At 39.4% G+C, this 25396-nt stretch overlaps 1 protein-coding gene across 2 annotated transcripts in view; it reads left to right on the top strand.

Annotated features, from left to right (window-relative positions):
- The window catches only part of il1rapl2 (interleukin 1 receptor accessory protein-like 2), a 690042-nt gene extending 665339 nt beyond the window's left edge, over window positions 1–24703 (top strand). Inside the window, exons 13-19 of one of the 2 annotated variants that reach the window (XM_038295944.1) lie at window positions 697–842; window positions 1380–1457; window positions 1540–1656; window positions 15341–15463; window positions 17991–18233; window positions 18378–18408; window positions 22923–24703. In XM_038295944.1, the coding sequence (XP_038151872.1) occupies window positions 697–842; window positions 1380–1457; window positions 1540–1656; window positions 15341–15463; window positions 17991–18233; window positions 18378–18408; window positions 22923–23011 (827 nt within the window). In that variant the 3' untranslated portion in view covers window positions 23012–24703. The remainder of the gene's footprint in view (window positions 1–696; window positions 843–1379; window positions 1458–1539; window positions 1657–15340; window positions 15464–17990; window positions 18234–18377; window positions 18409–22922) is intronic. The other variant, XM_038295945.1, reaches the window with a different exon arrangement.
- Window positions 24704–25396: the final 693 nt, after the last annotated feature.

The raw sequence follows: 25396 nt of genomic DNA, 5'->3' as shown, positions 1-25396 counted from the left end.
CTAAAAGTCTGTATACAATGTAGGTATCTTGCATCCATGTAAGGATGATTGGAGGAATCAAATGGAAAGTGGACTGCTGGGATGAGGAACTTATTCAATCAGCAATTCTAACATTTTGAAATATGTCTTTTTTAATCTCTAATGTAAGTTAAAGAACCTAAAAATTACTCCTTATCTGTCAGCTACACAGCCAAAAGATAAAGAACATTAATAATGTTAGCTTTTAAAGTAAAACTCCCTGTAAAAGTATAATCTGGGCACAATGTGGGTAGTTATTTTTTTCTGTCGCATCATCTGCAAAGGCGTTCTGATAAGACTCTTATTTCGGCGTAATGTCTCAGTAGCATTGCATCGAAATATTACAGGCAAAAACTTTATTACATTTATGTTTACCCTCTTGTAAGTGCTGGGATATGTGAAATCTAATTTGTTGGAAAAATAGGAACACACACTATAATGAGCCCTTAATGCAGGAAACATAATGACAAAGGTTTTATCTGCAGCTGAACACGACATGTTTATCCCAGTGACTATGAGAAGGGACTCATCTCCCAAAGGTTCCAGATAGACCAACACAGCCCTCAATCATTTGGTGCATTTTGAATAAATGCATTGTGATTACAGCTAGCTGGCATTTTTCCTTTGCATTAATGGATCTCTGTCCCTTCTCTATTTCACCACTTCTCTCTCCTTCAGCTTACATTGAGGACTTGGCGCGCAGCGTGGAGCAGAGCAGACGCCTGATTATCATTTTGACTCCGGAGTTTGTTGCCAAAAGAGGCTGGAGCATCTTCCAGATAGAGACGCGTCTCCACTCCATGCTGGTGACAGGAGAGATCAAGGTGGGCTTTGTAGATCATCTGTGCTCCTTACTGATTTGAAGTCATAAGGAAGTCATAATTAAATGTCAAATAATTCTGGCTTAAACATGAATAAAAATGTACTCTTTATCAGACAATATTGTCCCAAAATTTAGAAAATTTATTTTTTTATAACAATCCTTTAAAACAATTCGGCCAATCATATATCAACAGTCATCTGTCAATCAAATGTTTTTGGTCATGGCATCTTGATTCATATGTCGCAGCTCATCAACAACCTCCGACACTAAACTCTCCTCCTCTTGCATGTTTCCTCTGTCCATAGCGTTCCTTGACAGTGTCGTTTCTAAGTCACCAATTTAGTGCTACTTGGTCCCAATGGAATTTCCCATTGGGAACCTACTATTACATTCACCTTATTCACTTGTTTAAAGTCGTGCACCACTCAGGAGAATTTGGAAATGCAACGGTTGGAACAGCCGCTTCCCTACGACTTTAAAACTCAGTTGGTGAAGATTTTACATGTTTCCTCTTTTCTCTCTGTTTCTGTTTGTCTAGGTGATCATGATAGAGTGTGCGAACTTGAAGAATGTCATCAATTACCAAGAGGTGGAAGCTCTGAAACATACAATCAAGGTAGAGAGTCTTTTGATGGTGGATAAAAGAAGGAGATGCAAAAAGTGACCTTGGCACTAACCTTTGCTTTTCTGCTCATAAGGTCTTATCTGTTATCAAGTGGAGGGGTCCAAAGAGCAATGAGCTGTCCTCCAAGTTTTGGAAGCAGGTGGTCTATGAGATGCCGGCTAAACGCAGAGAGACTCTGTCCAGACGTCAGGTACAAAATAAAACAAAGAATTATAGGATCGGTCCATAAATGATGCTTTCTTAACATAAAGGTCAGAGCTACACATTGTGTGACATTAGGTCACACAAAGGTGTTCCATTAGCATTAGTAAACGTATTTGGTAAGAGTTAGAGTAGCAAGAGGTGTTTTGTTAACATTAGGTTACGCAAAGGTGATTTGTTAGCATTAGCAAACGTATTTCGTTAGCATTAGGTTAGCAAGAGGTGTTTGGTTAACATTAAGTTACCCAAGGTGTTCTGTTAGCATTAGCAAACATATTTGGTTAGCATTAGGTGAGCAAGAGGTGTTTGTTTTACATTAGGTTACCCAAGGTGTTCTGTTAGCATTAGCGAACAGGTTTTGTTAGCATTAGGTTAAGAAGAGGTGTTTGGGTAACATTACTGTAAAGGAAGAAAATATTCTAACATAGTTAACTTTGGAAAAAGGTTGGCTTCTCATTCTTCCCTCTCCAGGTCCACCCGGCGAGCTGCGCTTGGTAATAAAAACCAACATTGCGTGTTGACGTCACAGAAATACAGAGTTTAATCCAATATAAGACAATGCATAAACTTAGAAATAAGACAATGCACAAACCTACACCAGAAACTGCAGAACAACAGAGACATACATTCCATTACCTGACATAGGAGGAAAGAAAGCAAAGACGTACAAGACATCTTTGGAGAGTTTGCAAGAGCAAAATCTGATCTGTAACTTCTATTTAGAAAGCTTTATCCTCTTGTATCTAATCCATTCAAAAAGGGCTGGCCCTCGGTCCTCCAACCAAAAGCCATCTCTGACACTGCCTAGAGCTTCCCCTTATTTACTGCAAACATCTGGGGTCATTTGCTTCTTTGTTTTAACAAGAAAAGGCGGAAAGCTTGTCCTGGCATCTAGAATTCTTAGGGTCATAAAACACAAGATAAGCTTCCACAGAATTGATGTGGAATGCGGGGGCCTTTTTCCTGATTCAGTTTCACACCATCCCTGGTTGTTTATTCTGGAAGACTTTTGACCTTCTGTAAACCAAGCAGAAATCTCTCCTGCAGGCTTAACTGTTATTCACCCCCCAGGAGATACTCATTCTATGGCCTGGTGCTCTAAATACTTACCCATTAGTAGTTTTAAATCATTAACACAGCCTTATTCAAAATTAAGAAATATGTTCAAGTGAGAGTGTTTACACATGCCATAAGATTAACTGTATTAAAAGCTAAAAATAATCATTTTTCTTTAACAGTCCCCGTTTTGAGGTCTGATACACACAGACCTCACAAATAAATTGATTAAGCCTTCTAATAGAGGAACCAAAAAACTATTTAGTATACTAAAAAACTAAAACATTAGCCCAATTTTATAACAGTCCCCTTTTTAAACAGCACCTCCTAGTTTCTTTTTTTCACAATTCAAGAATAAGAAGTTAGAGTTCGTCTCTATGCTCCTTCGATAGTCTTTCAAAAATGAATATGAATTCTTCGTCAGGAAACGATCCAAAAATACGCGCAAAAAAAACGAATGTTCTTGAAGAGTTCGCAAAAAACGAAAACACGCAATAAAGAGAAGATAAGTTAATGATGATCTTGTAGCCTGATCCTTCACGTGTTCCTCCTCGGTTGTAAACCTCAGGTTTTCACCTGAGTGTCATTTGCTCACTGAAAATTGGAGTCTTGTGCCAATATAACAGTGAGTTTAAGGAGAGGTTGCAATCTCCTTTTCTCAATGGAAGGACACCGGAACAGGATTATTGTGCCTATCCGGGCCTTTTAAGCCTTGTAATTCAGGAAAATGAAGTGGTTTTGGCAGACTTCTGCCCGGAAATGCAGATCCTCCTCCGCGCTGTGATGTGCCTCAGACACTCCTCAAACCGCAGGTTGAGACTGTAGATTCTCCTGTATGCCCTGCAGCGTGCGCCGTGGCTCCTCAGCTGACTCCAATGGAACCACGTGTCTCCTTTTCCTTTGCAGACGGACAGCATGAGATGTACTCTCCACGACTCGGTATGGTCTGGCGAAGCGAGGTTCAGACCATTTTCTTTTGATGACCTTCAGGCGCACCCAGTCGATTTCCCGAACTGATCCCGAGCCTGGACGTTCCTGTGTCGTCTGGTATTTTGTAAATTCCGCTGCCAGGACCTGTAACTCATTGAAGAAATCTTTATGAGATAAATGTGCAAGCTTACCTTTCCATCCTGGAATGCGGGTAGCAGGTCCTGGAAACATCCGTCCTGTCTGGAGCTCATATGGAGAGAACCCTGTTGATTGGTCAATGATTGATCCTACACTTTATGACAGCTTTACTGACTTCCTTTTGTATTATAAATCTACTACTTTGGAGCTGTATTTTAACAATCCTTTGACCCTCTTTTTATATAAGGCCTACATGAGAAATGAAAGTTTCCTATCATGTTAAACCCAAAACTTAACTGTATTTTAGAAGCAGTTCCATAATCGTTAATTTGTAAATCTCCAATTTAGACCAATTTAATTTCAATCATCATATTTTCTATTTTTTTAAAACCTTAAAGAATGATCAGCCTGTTTTACATGAGTCACTGAATATCAAAAATGACCTACTTTATTCCAATCATAGTTTTAAATCCCCAAAAATTTCAATCATTTTTACCTTTGATCCATTTATTCTTTTGAAAACCTATTTATAAAATATTTAATTGAATAATGTATTACCCTTTTTATATTGTTTATCAATTATCAATGCCTTTTCAGTTTTGGAGAGAGATTTGATACAGCTAAATTTATTAAATGATGTAAATCTTTAGTTTAGACCTTCCTGGATGTCTTAGTTAAACAACTTATTTTAAAACATATGAATAGAGATGCAACAATCCAACAATCACCTTCCTTAGTTTAAGAAACACTATTTTATGTAAATTATTTGATAGACAATATTTTGTGTAGTATATTCAATTTGTAAATTTTACTTATTTCATATCCAAATAGTTAGCTCATCTTTAATGCTGCTAATACACCGTAAAACATTTAATGTATTTTGATTTAACTTCAATAACCTCTTTTTCCGAAAAGTAAAGAGAGATCCAAACTAAAAATTTGCTTATTAGATCAATTCCATTCATGTCCCCCTGTTTCTATAACAGAACAAATGTTCTGTCATAGAATACAATAAAAATCCTATACAACTCATTGAGATGAAATCCGCTATCACCACTAACTTTAGCCTCATGTAACACAGTTGGATGCAATTCAAACATGGTGTCCCAGATGCTGTTACAATCTGCACACCTCAATCAAAGAATTCTAATGTTTGATTAAATTTATGAAATCAACACAGAACTTGGTGTCATTTGCTCAGTAAGTCAGTCTATAGACACCCAATCCACTTTAACACCTTAATTGTAAATTCAATTTAAATTTAAATTTAGTTTTACTGAATGATAGCCACTATACTATGTAAATAAAATTTAGATCATCTTCCTTAGTAGATGAAGCGTAACACACAATGCAATTCAGCTATAGTTAAAAAAAATGTAATTGCAATCGTTAGTCCCTGCCCATTCTTTTCAGGCAGGAAGGGAAAAAGACACACTAGCATTTTGTGAGACAAACAGAGTGAACCATGGAGGAATGCAGTGTCGTAACAGTTGGTGCACACCAACCCCCAACTGCATTGTAAAACCTCTGACCCCAGGAGATGGGGTGTCCTCAACACTTAGAATTACACTGCAGGGCTTCAGGACATGAAGACAGCAGGGCGCATCAGTGCTATATCTAAAATAAGAAGAGAACAATGGCATCACACACTACAAAAATTTAAAGAAAAGAACTTATTAACCACTACCAAGTTTAGTTGGCACCCATTTCGTCTCCAACCTGCAGACTGAAGGGAACCCCAGGAGTGGGCTTTGGCGCCCAGGTCACATGATCAGAGGTGAGAATCCAGGATCAAACATGAGAACACACAACAGGACCACCGCTGAGCGACTTGCCATGCCCCAATTCTTTATCTGCTGAATCAGAAGGTGTCCAGAATAGCAGTCCTTCCAGCAGTGCAGAAACATCTGGATACAGTCCCGCTTTGATGAACTTTGGTCAGCCTTTCGTGGTCGACAGAGCAGGACATAGAAACCAGCAGACCAGTCATCTACTGAAGCCCCCGTCCGGGTTTGGACAAAAGGCTATCATCATTGTTGTCCCGACTCACTGCTGATTCCCAGCCATAAAAGACTCCACCAGATAACGCTTGAGTCCCTTTTGTTTTCAGTCAGGTAGGAAAAACAACACTCAAAAGAGACATCTGTTGCCAGGTCCTGTGAGCAGCACTTTGCCCTCACGTGACAGCAGGAAAACAGTTCGCCTTCACTGACCTTCGTAATCGCTCAACAGCGTTTGGCTTTCATACAGCAGTGCAGCAGAAGATGGGCACAGTGCAGCATCATCATGTCTTTGTTCAGCAACAACAGTGGCCTGATGCGGTAATCAAGAAGATCCCTTCAAATACATCTTCCCATGATCTCTGAGCTTAAAAGACCCTTCCCCCAAGATTGCCATCAAGTCAGAAGGAAGGAGAACTGCCAGAGAAAAAATAATAAAAAGTAATTAAAAAGCAAAACTTATATTTGCCACATTTTGTTACTTTCACTATTATAAATAAAATTTATCTTGTGATGCATCCTCCCGTGTGGCTCTAGATTTGTTGTTGTTATAGCACAAACTGCCCCAAATCCTGTACTGCAAAAAATAAACATAGAAATCTGTTAAAATAGTCCACGATCAGATGTGCCAGAATTAAGAAAATAATGACACTTACTGTTCAAAATCAATAAACGTCAATACCTCGATGACATTCACTCTGCTTGTGCCAAATACCAACTACAAATTCTAAAATCACAACCCTCACAAAGTCATTAAAGAATTAGAATAAACTATAAAATGTCCTAGTACTGATACCAATAAAAGTTGTGATTGAATTGCACTTGGTCAAATAGTTATGAATTTCATATTGTTCTACTAAATACCAAACATCCTTATCATTGTCCCACGCTTCAAGACAAAGTCCTATTTTAAAATTTCAGAAATTATTTACATTTTATTTGAATTTCATAGCAGTTTCAACCGAAATTTTCCTCAACAAAGAATTTACACCCAACTGTATATAATCAAAGTCAGCAGTGATGCAGAAATCTATCAACAATTTTAAATGTAAATAAACATGGCATAGATGTTATTTGAAACCGTTCAATTTTAGATGATCAAATCTAATTTAGTAGAAGCTTTTATATCACATACACCATATTGTAGCAAAGCAGGAAGGCCATATGACTCTACATTAAAGAAATTCATAATTCACTATTGTTGAATGAAAAAAATCAAAATTATTGATTAACTAATTTACCATTAACCATATCCAAAAATTTACCAGGAATTAGAGTGTACTTCTCCTTCTCCCCCTGTTGATATAATAAAATTATCATTTTGAAAACAATTTGGAATCTAAGTCACTAGCTACGTTTACATGGACACAACTAATTGGATTGAAGGCCTGATCAGATCAAAAATGTTTCATGTAAACAGGTCAGACTGAAGATTCTAATCCGATTCGGTCCGATCGGATCTAAATTTAATTCCGAATGAGAGAGGTGGTTTTTGCCGATCGCCATTCCGATTGGCGTCCATGTAAACACCCATTCGGATCTTAAGAGTAAAATAATCTTCACTGCGCATGTGTGCGACGTCAGCGTGACGTTTTTCCGCCTTGTCAACAACAGGAAACCACCGGTCGCTCTCGCTCTCGCTGTGAACAACATGGCGGGGGGAGTCTAGGAACGCCGACTTATACACTCAAGTTCATTTAAAGCTGCAGGAAGCAGGAATTTATCCTCTTCCTCTTTTCTCTCTCCACAGCCCACTCGCTCTCCCACGCCAGTTCAATCGCTCATTCTCTACATTTTCTCTCGTACATTTCGCTGCCAAACGCTTTTTTCCTCCTCTCTCCTTTTTTCTTTCCGCTCGCTCCGAGCGCTTCGTTTGTCAGGCCTCCCAAAAACCAGACGCAGACAGAACTGCCAAGTTTGGCAGGAAGTTCTGCGCATGCTTAAAAGATTTAATCTGATCCAACGCTTGGTACATGTATACACACGTCATGATCGGATCATTTCATTTAGTGTCCATGTAAACGGAGATTTTGAATTTCCGATCAACCAAGGTTTGGATCGGATCGGGGAAATTTTGCGCATGTAAACGTAGCTACTGTTATATAATAATTAGCTGAAAAACCAAAATATCATAAGATGTTCCACCATTTCTCCAAATCTTCCATCTAGTATTCAAACTAGACTGAGATTATGTAAATTTCAAAGTTCCATCCGTCATATCTTATCTTTGTAACATCCCCCTGTGTTTTCTTATTTCCAAAAGAAAAACAATTTTAGAGGTGGAAAAACAAAAATGGAAGAACTTTCCCCCATTATGCTAAAATTTCAACCTGTCCAATCAGTTACCCATAAAAAATATAAACCATGTTTATTTAGTTAGAATTTAGGTTAGTCTGTTAGTGTTGTTAGTCAAAGTGGATAACACAGTTTCCTAATAACTACATCTATCTGCTTTAAGCCAAGGCTGAATTCTCGTTTCATATTAATTTCACTGCACAAGGAGATGATTCAGCTTTAACCAGATCGTGACAGCAAAATATGAAATCGTCATTACCTTAAAATTGTCCCTTAAAGCAGTAATAAAAACATATTTATGAAACAAAACCTTCAGTGTCCCTAAATAGTTTAAAATAAGAAAAAATATCACACAGCTACACACTAAACTGAGGTCATATTTACACAGACCATCCTAAAACCCATCAAAGGCCATCTGCCTACACATTCACTCTCATTCACACTCAAACAGACTCATCAGCACATTGTAAGAAAGATGCAGGATGTTACCCCAGATTTCAAACCAAAATTCGTCCTGTGAAAGTCTTAAACACAAGTATTATAACACCATGGTTGAAAAAAAAAATAAAAAAAGACATAATTATCCAATAGTTCTAATATTGTTCAGTTTTGAGTGAACCTTTTGTAAAAACTCCATATCATACACACAACCGTATTTCATGATAGCCCACTGTTATTAAATGGCTACCTAGACCCCCTGTAGGAAAACCCAAAAACCGTTCATGTGGTCATGTAAAATGCCATTCATTAGTGTTTCAACATGTCCTACATTAACAGTGTAGAAAACACTGTCAGGCAGAAAAACATCCATATGTTCTCATTTTTGTTCTCTTGTTCCAATCAGTGAGGGTGTTCCCTCTTGTGTCAGGAAACCTAGAAATTGAAGTGATTGTCAATGTTACAGTATTATAAAATAAAAAATAAAAAACAATTGGATCGTTCCAGTGCTCCAGCCTGTACTGATGCCACACCTTTCTCCCGCTGAGAAAGTAAAAACATCTGTAAATCTGTTATTTTGTACTTTTCATTGCAACACAAAACACAGTTCTAAAAGTAATTCACATCAAAATCCAAGAATCCTGAAAGCGTGAGCTGGAAACTGAAGCACCCCCAAAATGCAAATGGGGGGGTCAATCAATCCCCCTGCTGTGAAACAAAACTTGCATCCAAAACGGAGACACCTCTGTCCCACAGAAGCACATTTTAACAGAAAGTTAGTAATACAACATCCAGCAAAAATATTTAACAATATTTCAGAACACAATCTTGAAACACAAATCACTTCCGCACAATCTCAGCACAATTCAGACACAGACAGACGAATAGACAGCAGCGCGTGGTGGAACATAGGCTACAGTATAACGGGGGGAGACAGACACACAGCAATAGATCAACCCGCAGCCAAGCACGCACACAAACACAAAGAAACATACAAAACACAGAAACTTAGACAACGTCGTAGTTCAGTCAAGAAAAGACAGAAAAGAAAAGAAAATGTCAGGAGCCGGCTACAAGAATGTATGACGCATCTTTTAATTTTCCAACTTCACTGTTACAAACCCCTTTTATTCTCATTTCAACTTCTCAGTCCTACACTACAGAGCTGGGTCAAGCTCGAGGCGAAAATAAGCCTCAATTTAGTTTATTCGATCACTCAATCCGCCCAGTGATAAAAGGTTTTTTTCTTTTTCAGCTGGGGAGAGCGATTGAACCCGTATTAAATCAAATAATTTATCTTAGTCCTTTATACTATAAGCAACCCGATTAAGGGTGCCAAAGAAAGGTGATCCAACCTGCTATTAGTCCTTTATTTTCCACGAGTGATACAACTCGATCCAATTAACCCAAATAATTATAAGTCCACTGGAGATGAGTCGAAATCTCCGGGCTGATACAAGCCCCTGCTAATTAATACACAGACACCCGAAATTCTTTTTTAGAGGCACAGGCATTGTTCCTCAGGGCTAAAGAATAAATTAATCTTTATTAATTAATTAATTAATTAATCAATCAACAAAACCTTCTTTTAAAAAACCCAGCTTAAGTCAGAGTTAACGTAAAGGCTCTGTTTGAACTAGCCACAGTTCCCTGTAATGTGTATTTATTCAAATCCTTTAACAACTGACTCTTTTAGGAGGGATTGTATCTACCCCTGCAGCTTCTGAATTCTGTGAGGCCGCACACAGCAAATCAGCCCCGGTCCGACCACACGGCGCTTCAGACAACTAAAAAATAATCAAATACTGTCTTACCACACCGAAGCATCGGGCCGAAACGGATCAATCAGGACCAAACAGCCGCCCGCCGAGACTCCAGAACCGGCACGAGCCCCCAATTGTTAAGGAAGAAAATATTATAACAGTTAACTTTGGAAAAAGGTTGGCTTCTCATTCTTCCCTCTCCAGGTCCACCCGGCGAGCTGCGCTTGGTAATAAAAACCAACATTGCGTGTTAACGTCACAGAAATACAGAGTTTAATCCAATATAAGACAATGCATAAACTTAGAAATAAGACAATGCACAAACCTACACCAGAAACTGCAGAACAACAGAGACATACATTCCATTACCTGACATAGGAGGAAAGAAAGCAAAGACGTACAAGACATCTTTGGAGAGTTTGCAAGAGCAAAATCTGATCTGTAACTTCTATTTAGAAAGCTTTATCCTCTTGTATCTAATCCATTCAAAAAGGGCTGGCCCTCGGTCCTCCAACCAGACGCCATCTCTGACACTGCCTAGAGCTTCCCCTTATTTACTGCAAACATCTGGGGTCATTTGCTTCTTTGTTTTAACAAGAAAAGGCGGATAGCTTGTCCTGGCATCTAGAATTCTTAGGGTCATAAAACACAAGATAAGCTTCCACAGAATTGATGTGGAATGCGGGGGCCTTTTTCTTGATTCAGTTTCACACCATCCCTGGTTGTTTATTCTGGAAGACTTTTGACCTTCTGTAAACCAAGCAGAAATCTCTCCTGCAGGCTTAACTGTTATTCACCCCCCAGGAGATACTCATTCTATGGCCTGGTGCTCTAAATACTTACCCATTAGTAGTTTTAAATCATTAACACAGCCTTATTCAAAATTAAGAAATATGTTCAAGTGAGAGTGTTTACACATGCCATAAGATTAACTGTATTAAAAGCTAAAAATAATCATTTTTCTTTAACAATTACGTTACCTAAAGGTGTTCTGTTAGCATTAGCAAACACCCTTGGTTAGCATTGGGTTAATAAGAGGTGTTTGGTTAACATTAGGTTATCCAAAGGTGTTCTGTTGGCATTAGCTAACGTATTTGGTTAGCAAGAGCTGTTTAGTTTAAATATGGTTACCCAAATGTGTTCGGTTAGCATTAGCAAAAACATTTGGTTAGCACTAGGTTAGCAACATGTGCTTGGTTAACATTAGTTTACCTAAAGGTGATCTATTAGGATTAGCAATCACAGTTGGTTAGCATTGGGTTAATAAGAGTTGTTTGGTTAACATTAGGTTACCCAAAGGTGTTCTGTTAGCATTAGCAATCACAGTTGGTTAGTATTGGGTTAATAAGAGGTATTTGTTTAACGTTAGGTTACCCAAAGGTGTTCTGTTAGCATTTGCAAAAACATTTGGCTAGCATTAGGTTAACAAGAGGTGTGTGGTTAACGTTATGTTACCCAATGGTGTTCTGTTAGCATTAGCAAACATATTTGGTTAGCATTAGGTTAGGAAGAGGTGTTTGGTTAACATTGGGTTATCCAAAGGTGTTGTGTTAGCATTAGCAAACATATTTCGTTAACATTAGCTTAGCAAGAGGTTTTTGGTTAACTTTAGCCTTAGCATACCTGGCAACTGGCTGGGAAACAAAGCATAAGGTGATCAAGAGGGCTCCACAAAATGCAAAAGGCAGAACAGAAGTTACACTGAAGCAGATTCCTGAAACATAAGCCAGTTAAACCCAGTAAAGATTGAGCTTATGTAGACTGTTTTCAGCAAAAGATGAGGTTTGTTGGGTAATGTGGTGTATCTACAGCAGCAGCTGCATTCCTAATGCTGGTCAGTGGACATGTAGCAGACGTCACACCATCTACACTCTCAAATATGGTGAGAAGAGGGAGCAACAGAGAGCGGCTGGCCGGCATCTGAGCTCCTGAATCGGATCAACTGTGAGACAGGTCGAGCTAACTCAGCGGAGCTTTAATAATCCAGCTTCGAACGAACTTCCCTGCAGCAATTCACGGCATATTTTTGAAGCAGCCTTTGAGTTTACAGCCTTTGAGTTCTTGTTCTCTGCACATCCCATACTGCTGAGTTCTTTCTATATTGTGGCATTTTGAAACAACTTTTTCAAGAAAAGCCAGCAGTATAACATCTGCCCTACATACTGCAGGCACCTGTTAGGACAGTTCAGTGACAGCACTAGGGGCCTATTTCGTAATTCAGATATCAATAAATAGTGTTTTTGCTAGTCAAAACTAACCTTGAGATATCTTGATTATAATCCACAAGTGTGAAACTTTAAATGATAAACCAGGCGATGCCATTTAAGATATCTCAAAAGTCATTTTAACTCTCCAAAAGGTGATGGTTATCTTGAATTGTTATTTTTACTAGTCCTAATATAATTTCAGATATCTTAAAGCAGCGGCCCCCAACCACCGGGCCGCGGACCGGTACCCGTCTGTCGGTCATTTAGTACCGGGCCGCACAGAATAATTTATCGATGATCAGAGTCTGAGTGATGTTTTATTTTGAAAAATATAAAAAATTGCGGTATTCTCTCCCAATTACATCAGTCGGTGCATCTGTGCCTCTTGACACAGGTTAAGACTCAACCTATCTATAACATCCTATCTTTGTGAAGCGGGATTTTCTGCGGTTACAGCGACCAAAACAAAGCTACGGAGCAGACTGGACATCAGGAGCACACTTCGTCTTAAAGTATCATTTGGTATAGTCAAAATTTTGTTTTCCCAAGTCAAAACTTTTTCATTGATATCTTAGAAGTAATTAGGGATGGTCAGGAAAGCTGATTTTGTTATAAACGGCCGGCATAAGCCTGCAAGCCTGCGCTCAGGGCAGCAAATCCAGATATTACCCATATGGATCCTCTCTGCGCATTTTCAGATCTCACACAGCAGAAGTGTAGCAAAAAATGTGTAAAGAGAACCAACCGATAAACTGCTTTACTTCTAACCAATGATTTTCTGAATTTCTGGGTGTTGAAGTGAAAATACTTCAGACTTAAGTGACTGTGTGTTTACAGACTGATTTACAAATTTGCAAATCTTAAAACACATTTGTATATCTGAACACAGATTTGTGGATTTTTCATACATTTGCAAATCAATTACACACAAGTTATTTTACACATTTGCAGATGCTCGTACAGACAGACAAATCCCTCTGCACACACACAAATCTAGATACAGACACTAAATCCCTTTATTGTCCCACAATGGGAAAACTCCTTCTCTGCATTTTAACCCATCCTCTTGGGGAGCAGTGGGCTGCCATTGTGTAGCGCCCAGGGGCAATTAGGGGTTAAGTGTTTTGCTCAGGAACCCAGAGTGCAGGCTGTGGGGGATCCAACCTGGTACTTGCAACCTTCTCAGAGCACAAGTGCACTGCTCTAACCACTAGGCCAACACTCCCCAATATATATATATGTACACCCAATATATATACATGCAACGAGGAATGCAACAGTGTGGGATTTGACCGCACAGTCTGCCAGGGGCATGTCATGGATGTTTACCAGTCAGCCAAACGGGTTTATGTGTGGTTGAGAAGCTAGGACGCATCATAATTGGGAGGCATAGTGGCAGGAACACACTGTCACATAGCTTTTATGCATCTGAAGGGCTGTTTGTCATGTTACAAGTTTACAGGTCAGACATTTGTTTTGTTGTTTTTATTTATTAATATTATCATTATTAATACTATTATTAGGGAACAAATAAGTTCAACCATGCACTAATACAGATAATACGACACAAGCTCAACTGCAGTTCTGATACTATCCAGCAGATACCGCCATTCTAAACTTTATCAAATGTATTCAGCACGGTGTCCAGTTTTGGCCAATTGTGTCAAATTGGTTCAAAGGGCTTTGATTTTGCCGTCACAACAGAATGCCAACGGCCCTCATCTTTCATCCATGACAGTCTATAACAGAGAGCTTTACTGGGTCTAACTGGCTTCTGCTTCAGGACAACTTTCCTTTCATTTTCACTTCCTTTGTGGCTTTTGGATTTTGCCATTTGCTGACTCCAGTGGGCCACCATAAAATGGAACTGGAGAGGGTGAATGCAAGCGCAACACTTACTGGCGGGGAGGAGTTAAACTATCACCGTAAAGATACAAATATCTCAAGGAGCTGATTGAATATCTGTAGTTTTTTTTTCAGTCTAAATGTGTTATGAATATATTATTTTGCTTATACCATTATTTATTTAGCCTGAAATACCTTTAATATGGTAACAGTAGATGATAATTATTGTTGTTATCATTAATATTGCTGTTTTTATTCTAACATGTTTCTATTACAGTTGAAAATGTTATATTGAGTAATAAAGAGCTGTTCCTCCAGCAGCTTTGGATGAACCATGCTTTGGTTAGCCTCTTTCCGGGGGCAGTACTTTTTATAGACAGATAGCCTTTGAGATGTCTGCTAAGCATAGGTTATATATTAAAATCTGAATCCCAGTGAGCCAGTAGTGTACATGCTTACCATGTGTTCCCACCTCAGGTGATGGATGCCCTGATTAGCAAATAAATACTTCCCTCTGCACTGAGGGAATGTTTATGTTGAAATCTCAACACTGAATGTTGTTAAAAGCTCAGGTATTTATAGTATTCACAGCTGAGACATGTAAAAGGAGTATATGCAATTTGATGATCTTAGTAGGTAAATATTTACCTGCTCAAGTCTGCAGTTATTCATGATTGTGAAGCTTTGACAGGGAATGAAAACAAGTTGCTCCGATTCAATTTGAGGGAAAATCTAGAAAATAGTGAAACATTCCAGTCATCCATCCTCCTCATTACCCAACAATGCACTGCTGTCAGGAGCATTTAGACAGTAAAGAAAATAAGCTAAATTCCTCACGTGGATTTTTTTTTTTTAGGAGGAGGTGATTTATAAACCGTTTTTGTCATAATTTTGTTTAACTTGTCTTTTTGTTGTTCAGAATCTATAATGATGTAATTCAGCATCAATTACTCTGGAATTCCTCCTTATCGAGGGAAAAAACCTTTCTTCTCTGTTTACAGGTAATGGACTCTGGTGAACAGGGCCTATTCGGCGACCTACAGACTACTGTCTCCACTATTGCCATGACAACCACCTCTGCCTCTCTAGCGCCCCCTAATGAGAACCGCCATGGCCATCATCAGGTCAGTAAAAGTCGATGTAAGCCCTATCTGTTGCAGAATATAGAACTGTGCCAGGTAAACTCTGCATACCATTTTCATAATACTTCTACCTTCTTACAGTTTGGTGTCACTTATAAAATGTCTTGAAAATTAAGGCAGTTTTTCAGTTGACAAGAATGCGAGTATTTACTTGTGTTCACACCAAGTATGTTCTTCACAAGAAAATAGGAAAGTATGGACCCGGGGAGAATGGGAGCATGCAGAACAAATCTGAGTCTATTGGAAGAGAAACATACCCTGGATGCTGTTAGCCTCTGAGCTTCACTGGTTGCCACGCTTCTCTCAACGATAGAAATGTTCTTTAAATCACGCAATGAATCAGTAAATGGGCCATTTAGTGAAGAAAAAAAGGATAATTTTCTCATCTGAAATTATCTTTAAATGTACTTTTATAGAAACACAGCACCAGAAAAGGAGACTTAAAATACTAATTAATAATGAGCTCTCCTCTGGAAGTGGTTGTGCCACGGTGCATGCTAGATGAGCTGTCAGGTTGGAGAACGCTCAAGTCTGCTCTGATGCATGCTGGGTAAACAACAAGAACAACAACCAGGGATCTTGTCTGTTCTTGGTCTTGTGTTCCTGTGAATTGGAACAGTGCTGTAGCTGAGGGTGATGATGTTTCAGGAGCACCTGACAACGCACAAGTAAGCATATTGAGAAATGGCTTAAGGCTTCTGCCAGCCAAGGCATGCTCTTCAGTGCTAACACCAGCCTATCCAATGCTAACAATAGCATATCCAGTGCTAACACCAGCCTATTCAATGCTAACAATAGCATATCTAGTGCTAACACCAGCCTATCCAATGCTAACAATAGCATATCCAGTGCTAACACCAGCCTATCCAGTGCTAACACCAGTATATCCAATGCTAACAACAGCCTATCCAAAGATAATATCAGGCTATTTAACACTAACAACAGCGTATCCAATGCTAACACCAGCCTACCCAATCCTAACACCAGCCTATCCATTACTAACACCAGCCTATTCAATACTAACACCAGCCTGTCCAGTGCTAATACAAGCCTATCCAATGTTAACATTGGCCTATCCAATGCTAAAACTGGCATATCCAGTGCTAACACCAGTATATCCAATGCTAACATTGGCCTATCCAAAGATAATATCAGGCTATCCAATGCTAATGCCAGCCCATCCAATGCTAACACCAACCTATCCAAAGCTAACACTAGCCTATCCAATGCTAACACCAGCCAATCTAAGGCTAACACTAGCCTAATCAAAGCTAATGTGGTCTTACCCAGTGCTATTGCCAGGCTAAGCAAAGTTAACACCAGTCTAACTAAAGCTAATATCAGGCTATCCAATGCTAACACCAGCCTATCCAAAGCTAATGCCATCTTACCCAGTGCTATCACCAGGCTAACCAAAATTACGCCACTTTAACTAAAGCTAATATCAGGCTATCCAATGCTAATGCCAGACAATCTGAGGCTAACACCAGCCTATCCGAAGCTAATCCCATCTTACCCAGTGCTATCACCAGGCTAACCAAAGTTAACACAAGTTTTACTAAAGCTAATATCACGCTATCCAATGCTAATGCCAGCCAATCCAAGGCTAACACCAGCCTATCCAAAGCTAATGCCATCTTACCCAGCTCTATCACCAGGCTAACCAAAGTTAACACCACTTTAACTAAAGCTAATATCAGGCTATCCAATGCTAATGCCAGCCTATCCAATGCTAACACCAGCCTATCCAAAGCTAATCCCATCTTACCCAGTGTTTTTACCAGGCTAACCAAAGTTAACACCAGTCTAACTAAAGCTTATATCATGCTATAAAAAGCTAACACCAGCCTATTCAGTGCTAATGTCAGCCTATCCATCGCTAACAACAGCCTATGAGACACCAGTGTTAGCCTCTATAAGCTGCCTTTTATTGGTGAAACTCCAGCATTTTTGGGGGGGGGCTTGAAGTGAACAGAATGTTATCTATAAAACACAATTTAAAAGAACTCAATTGTTATAAAATCATTAAAATCTGAAAAAGAGGAAGCTAAAAAATAAAATCTGATTTTTTTTTTTACAGAAATCAGCAAAGTTTCATATTTTTTGTTTCCATTTACAAAGCATGTTTTTTTGCATTAATAATGGACAAAAGTTTGCACCATATATTATTTTTGATATCATGATATATATTCTCCAGTTTAATTGTCTTAGTGAATAAAATCAGCTTTTTCTTGGTATATTATTCTCAAAACAGGATTAAAAAACAGTATTTCTGGCTGATCTAAGGTTGTGAGATTTAGATAGATGCTCAGTTTTTGTAGTCAGTTCTCTAATAAGTGGCTCTCTATTCATCTGATGGATCCATTCTTGTTTTAAAATGTTTTAAGATTTTTTAAATGTCTCCTGTTAATCTGGATTTTCCTGATTTTGTTATTTGATTACCTACTTGATTGTTTTTTTTTCAATCCTGGTGAGGAAGTTAAAAGTCTCAATCGCCCTTTTTAACCAGCAGGTTGCCTTGGCAACGGAGATCCCTGACTACAACCAGATGACCTTGCCATTAGGAGGGGGTCACACCGCTACAGCAGCCCAAATGCGGCACTTCTGTCGCAGCTACGAGTTCCAGCTTCCTCCACAGCCTTCTTCTATGTCTCCACCCCTCCCGCCTCCCTCAACGGTGCAGTTCTCCACCCTGGGCCCTGGGGGGCGTCATGTGTATTGCAACATCCCTATGACGCTGCTTAACGGGCAGGTAAGAACCTGCATTTCATAGTTTTTCTTGCCCCTAGACAACGTCTAAACATCCACCTACAACACAGACTATCTGTGAATGAAGTTATGTTCTTGTGCTCAGAGTTTAAATGAAATAAAAACAAAAGCCCTCTTCTCTCCCCAGGGGTTGAGAGCAGTTCAGTTGGGAACAAGAGGTCCGTTTGGATAAGAGAAGATAAAAGAAAAAAAGTTTTGTTTTATAAAGGCTAAAATATGTGTTTGTTTTACAAAAATGAGAAAGGATGATTATAAACAGCAACATGGACAAGTATTCATAGCCCTCCATATTTTTTCACATTTTGTCACACATCAAACACAAACTTTTTTTCAATATTTTTATAGCCAGGTTTAACAGAATGAAACAGATTTTAACCTTCCGTCAATCCATTTTCCGTCATGCTTCTCCCAGCTGGGGTCGCTAGGGGTGCTGGTGGTATCTCCAGCTGTCTAAAGGCGAGAGGCATGGTCCACCCTGGACAGGTCGGCTGTCTATCACAGGGCAGAATTTAATCTTATACCAGAGAAATGGCTCTGGTTACATACAGCAAGCCTTACTGGGCTTTCTTCATCAGGAAGAAGAGCAGCCCTGAATAGCATATAAAATAAGCCTATTATACATCTACAGGGTTACACCCTGCTAAATCATCACATCATTGCATCATACACATGTTGTTTGTAAATGATGAGGCATCACTGGCTCCAGCCATACCGAGATACTAATACTAATAATCAGTGTTCTAGGTCAAGGAGAGTCAATGCCGACGGTTAAAGTTTTCTCTGTGAAGTATCATCTGTTTGTATGCTCTTATTTTATTTCTAAACTCTTGTTACTTTCATCATAAAGGTGATTAGTTTTTATCGTGACAGAAGAACTGTTTAAACTTACGGTAATAAAACATGGGAAAAAACAATAGCCTCTATAATTTATAGTGTCACACTGTGTAGGAAAGCTATATAATTCAGTTCAGTTTGTTTCTATAACTCCAATTAACAACAAATGTCATCTTAAGGCTCTTTACAGAGTCAATTCAACCAGATCAAATTGATAAAAAAATTTCTATTTATGGAAAAATTTGCAGGACACGATCCTCCTGGATGCATGTAGCATGTAGAGACAGTAGATATTTACTTGCATTGTGTCTTTGACTCGACACCAATCCCTCACACCAAACATGCTTGTAGCGACAGTGGAGGAAAAGAAATTCCCTTTTAACATGAAGAAACCTCCAACAGAACCAGGCCCAGTGTGAGTGGCCTTCTACTGAGGCCAACTGGGGTTTCAAGGAGAGAGAATCAGACGTACAAAAAAGAACAGAGAAGCACTGATATACGTTCTATGATAGAAAAGAAAATGGTAGAATAGCTCTGAGCCAGTTTTCATGTGAAAGGGATGAAAGAGAGCACATCCAGTTAGTCACACTAAAAGCTGAGCCCATAGAGACATAGTGATACTCTAGGAGAGCAACAGGACTGAAGACTGAAAAACAGGCCCAACTCCATCATATACTACATTACGCTACGTTCACACCGGACGCAGCAGGAGCAGCAAAATCGTGTCTGCTGCTTCATTTTTGCTGCTTGTACCAGTTAGTTCTGACGCGCGGCTGAAGCAGCTTTGCTGCTCTGGCTGTGCGGTGACAAAGTGTGTGTGACGCACGTTGGACGGAGCTTCACTATCCTTTCTTGGCCTTGCAGATATATTTGCTGTGATCAGTGGGAATAAAGTAGTTTTAATGTTTTTAAGTGAGAAAATCCACCTGAAAACTTAATCATTGCAGTCAGTTCATCCAGATTATCATCCTGCCTTCCATTATGATTTCTGTCGGAGCCCTTCAGAACCCCACATACACTGTCAGTAGGAATCCCATTCAACAGCAGCCTCTGGACCGGTCGCCTCCTTGTGGTTCGCCGCGGCGGCTGGAAGGCGGTTTTCATGTACATAATCCAAACCGCAGGCACCAGGAAAATAAAAGCGAACACACTTTGTCGGCAGGTTTCAGCATTTTAAGTTAATTTAGGCGTTAATAAGCTGTTTCAGAGGAGTGATCACAGCGCTCTGTATCATCAGCGATGTGTCTCTCTCCCTGCCAGCTCCCAGATCAGCTTCTCTGACTGGTTGATGCGGCGCGCCGAGCAGCAAAAGTTAAATTTTTCCATCTCAAGCAGCGGGTTATTCTTGTCATATGCTTGAACGCTCCCGATGCGATGCTTCAGCTGCTCAGACGCGCTTTGCCTGCTGCTCAAAACGTGCCGCGGTACCTTTTGCTGCGCCTTGACGCGCGTTAACCATTGACTTTGTATGTAAACTCGCTGCTTCTGCGGCTTCTGCTGCGTTCGGTGTGAACACAGCATACAGGTGCTGGTCATAAAATTAGAATATCATGAAAAAGTAGATTGATTTCAGTAATTCCATTTAAAAAGTGAAACTTGTATATTATATTCATACATTACATACAAACTCATATATTTCAGATGTTTATTTTGTTTAATTTTGATGATTACAAATGACAACAAATGAAAATCTGAAATTCATCATATCAGAAAATTAGAATATTGTGAAAAGGTTCAAAATTGATGGCCCCTGGTGCCACACTCTAATCAGCTAATTAACTCAAACCACCTGCAAAAGCCTTTAAATGGTCTTTCAGTCTAGTTCTATAGGCTACACAATCATGGGGAAGACTGCTGACTTGACAGTTGTCCAAAAGACGACCATCGACACCTTGCACAAGGAGGGCAAGACACAAAAGGTCATCGCTAAAGAGGCTGGATGTTCACAGAGCTCAGTGTCCAAGCACATTAATAGAGAGGCGAAGGGAAGGAAAAGATGTGGTCGAAAAAAGTGTACAAGCAAGAGAGATAACCGCACCCTGGAGAGGATTGTGAAACAAAACCCATTCAAAAATGTGGGGGAGATTCACAAAGAGTGGACTGCAGCTGGAGTGAGTGCTTCAAGAACCACCACACACAGACGTATGAAAGACATGGGTTTCTGCTGTCGCATTCCTTGTGTCAAGCCACTCTTGAACCACAGACAGCGTCAGAAGCGTCTTGCCTGGGCTAAAGAGAAACAGGACTGGACTGCTGGTGAGTGGTCCAAAGTCATGTTCTCTGATGAAAGTAAATTTTGCATTTCCTTTGGAAATCAAGGTCCCAGAGTCTGGAGGAAAAGAAGAGAGGCACTTCATCCACGTTGCTTGAAGTCCAGTGTAAAGTTTCCACAGTCAGTGATGGTTTGGGGTGCCATGTCATCTGCTGGTGTTGGTCCATTGTGTTTTCTGAGGTCCAGGGTCAACGCAGCCACATACCAGGAAGTTTTAGAGCACTTCATGCTTCCTGCAGCTGACCAACTTTTTGGAGATGCAGATTTCATTTTCCAACAGGACTTGGCACCTGCACACAGTGCCAAAGCTACCAGTACCTGGTTGAAGGACCATGGTATCCCTGTTCTTAATTGGCCAGCAAACTCTCCTGACCTTAACCCCATAGAAAATCTATGGGGTATTGTGAAGAAGAAGATGCAATACACCAGACCCAACAATTCAGAAGAGCTAAAAGCCACTATTAGAGCAACCTGGGCTATCATAACACCTGAGCAGTGCCACAGACTGATCGACTCCATGCCACGCCGCATTGCTGCAGTAATACAGGCCAAAGGAGGCCCAACTAAATACTGAGTGCTGTACATGCTCATACTTTTCATGTTCATACTTTTCAGTTGGCCAACATTTCTATAAATCCTTTGTTTTTATTGGTCTTCAGTAATATTCTAATTTTCTGATATGATGAATTTGAGATTTTCATTTGTTGTCATTTGTAATCATCAAAATTAAACAAAATAAACATCTGAAATATATGAGTTTGTATGTAATGTATGAATATAATATACAAGTTTCACTTTTTAAATGGAATTACTGAAATCAATCTACTTTTTCATGATATTCTAATTTTATGACCAGCACCTGTAAGATGTTGATGGCAGCAACACAGCTGATATTTCTCTCCAGGATGGAGTCACGGCCAAACAGGAAGAGACCAGATTAAGCTACTATGATGAGAAAAGGCTGAGAGTGTTTAAAGCATAAAGAGATGAAATTAGCAAATACAGCAGAGTGGAGAATGGAAATAGAATGAAGCACAATGAGGAAAAGGAGTCCCTATGTCCTCCAGCAGTCTAAGCCTATAGCAGCATAACTGATAACTCAGGATAACTTGAGCCACTCTAACTATAAGTTTTATTGAAAAGCCTAGCCTTAAAAGTAGACAGCGTTTCTGCCTTACAGACTAAAACTGGTAGCTGGTTCCACAGGAGAGGAGCCTGCTAACTAAAAGATCTGCCTCCCATTCTACTAAATTCTAGGAACCCTTAAAGTGCCTTACTTTTCAAGTTTTTATTTGTAGAAAATTTCAAATCATATCTCATTTTTCCTCTTAATAACAATCATGCAGTACTCTGTGTTGTTCTGTCACAAAAACCCCAATTAAATATATAAAGTTTTGGTTGTAAATGTGACAAAATGTGAAAAAGTTTAAGGGATATGATTTTTGTCACGGATGTCTGCGCATAAAGCATTGAATATCTAGCTATCTTGTTGTTTCTTTTGTGTTACTGTAGTTTGTTTTTAGTTGTTTGACCAATAAATGATACGTGTGTCTCTGTGTTTGCCAGGTGTCTCAGAGCAGTACGCTTGGGAAGAAGCCAGACCTCCACCTCAACAGCACGTTCGTACCGCTCACCAGCAGAGAACTAAGCTCTGACATCTGGTAGAATCACCGTTCAGGTGCTACCCCTTTACGTTGGTGGGATGTTTGACTTTGTACAGACCTTGGAGAGTTGAACGGCTCCTTCAAGAAGACCGCCTAAGGACTGCTCTAAAGTGACCTCATACCACGCTATGAACAGAGAACCTCATATAGAGTGGATGAGGCATTTCTGGAAACTTTTGAACTGTACTGGACAGAGAAAGGTTTTAAACGCAGTTATGTGCCATGCCATTGGGGGGAAAAATGGGATTGTACACGATGGCCATTGGAAGGGAATGCAACAGCTGACTGACCCACAGTCCTGCAGAGCAGAGAAAGGCTGTTTTGTTTAGACGAATGCATGAACAAAAGTAGTAGAGATGGATGAAACGTTCTCGAACTCTGGTGAATAAGTATTTGCAGACTGTAGGTCTCCATTGGTCCAGGCATCTGCCAAGTTGCATCCCAGACCACCAAAAAAAAAAAAGGGTTTCCTGATTACCATTTGTTTTAGGTTTTTTTACCCCAGTTGTCATGGAAACATGGATTCGGGAGGTTCCTGGACTGGAATCTCATTCTTTTCCTGAATGTTGAACAGTGCTCGGGGAAAACCGTCTACCTGCTGTCTACTGTAGGTGTTTTGGACGGAAAGTCGCCCCCCTTAAACCAAGTCAACCTCTTGAAGCACTGCTCTACAGCTAGCACACTGGATTTGACTCATCGAAACTGCGTTGGTTGACTTTGAAATGTTTTTATACACAATGTAAACCGTGTATTTTTTTTTTTCTTCTAGGAAATGTTCAAATAAAAATAGCCAACCGAGTGAGGCGGTTCCAAACAGAACCAAGACTGCTAACCATCTACAATCACCTCATACAGCTGTAAAAGTATAGAAGCAAACTGAACTTGGCTTCCTCTATTTGCATGAACACCCATTAGATACAAAAAGAGGATCTGATCAGCATTGGTAAAAGATGGAGAAAAAAAATGGCACCATCATTTGTTACATATGTTTTGTTCGCCATGGCGTGATGGTAACTAGGGACAAAAAGAGGGGGGAGGGGGGATTTGAATACCTATCTCATGTTTCATTTTAGGGTTTTATCCTCTTAGAGGTCAAAGGTTTTTTTCACAAAGTTTCGTTTTTAATGTCCGTTGGTGACGAGAATCTCTGTACAGCTTTCCATTACTTCTGTATAGATCTGAACATGACAGTGCTTTGTTCTCTAGATTATCCATTAGCGGAACTGCAGTAAGTCCATGTGTTCCTGAGGCGTTTTGGTTTATGTTCTCTTCCTCTTTTAATGGATTGATCGGCCCTCTAATGGACTGATGTTTTAAACTCTAGCGCCACCTGTCAGCCAAAGTTGGACCCAGGCCTCTGAAGCCGCTCCCACCTGAGCTGAATCAAACATTCTTCTTTTTGAGCTTTAAAGGAATTAGACTAGACCGCAGTATTTAAGCAGTGTGGGTAATGTTTTGACTTCAGACAGAGGTACTGTCATCGTCTGCATAGAACCAATGAAATTCTGGACCTTTGAGGATGTTTGATACAATAATTACTTGTATGAGTTGTTATATTCGATGGCAATATACAGTATAATAGTTGTTTTTTTTCCATTTCTGCTCATTTCTTGGACTATTCTTTGAATATATTTGTTGACATTATTTAACTGAGAGCAAATAAAAAATGCATTAGTTGTTTTATATAATTTGAATGCCTGTTGCTTGGAAAACTTGTTTCCCTTTTTTAGACAATTTGTTTTATTTTTCAGCCAAGGTTTAAGGTAAAGTGTTATTTTTAAGGTAAGGTTGACGTTTTTATCCATACGACATCAGCTTTAACCCATGATTAAATATCTTATTTTGAGTAGCATTTAAAAATAATAATAATGATAGCAATGTTGAAATCTGTAAAACAGTAACTAAGCAGCTAACATTAGGGATTCATTGTTGGGGAAGAGGATTAGGGCCACTGAAAAAATGTAAAAACTTAACTGATTTTTTAATTTTATTTCAGTATGATAAGAGAAAAAAGTCAGAATTCTGAGAAAAAAGTCAGAATTCTGACTTTTTTCTCAGAATTCTGACAGCTGACAAACATGTTAGCATCAAGCTGTAGCCATGTCTGTTTTAGACACTAAACTAGCTCTCTTGTTTTAATCACCTTCTGCCCTTCCATTAATGAAATAGCATCACCAGGGGATGTAAAAAGTCACCTAATTCCGTCATTTTTCACCAATGTGTTACTGGCCCTCCTAAACACCTCACATCTTTGTCAGTGAACCTCTGGGATTAAAGTCAGACTTCTGAGATTAAAGTCAGAATTCTGAGGAAAAAAGTCAGACCTCTGGGATTAAAGTTAGACTTCTGAGATTTAAGTCAGAATTCTGAGGAAAA

The sequence above is a fragment of the Cyprinodon tularosa genome, unplaced genomic scaffold (genome assembly GCF_016077235.1).
Source record: "Cyprinodon tularosa strain WSP-4 unplaced genomic scaffold, ASM1607723v1 ctg363, whole genome shotgun sequence".
Classification (NCBI taxonomy): Eukaryota; Metazoa; Chordata; class Actinopteri; order Cyprinodontiformes; family Cyprinodontidae; genus Cyprinodon; species Cyprinodon tularosa.
This window is presented reverse-complemented; position numbering and strand designations above follow the sequence as displayed.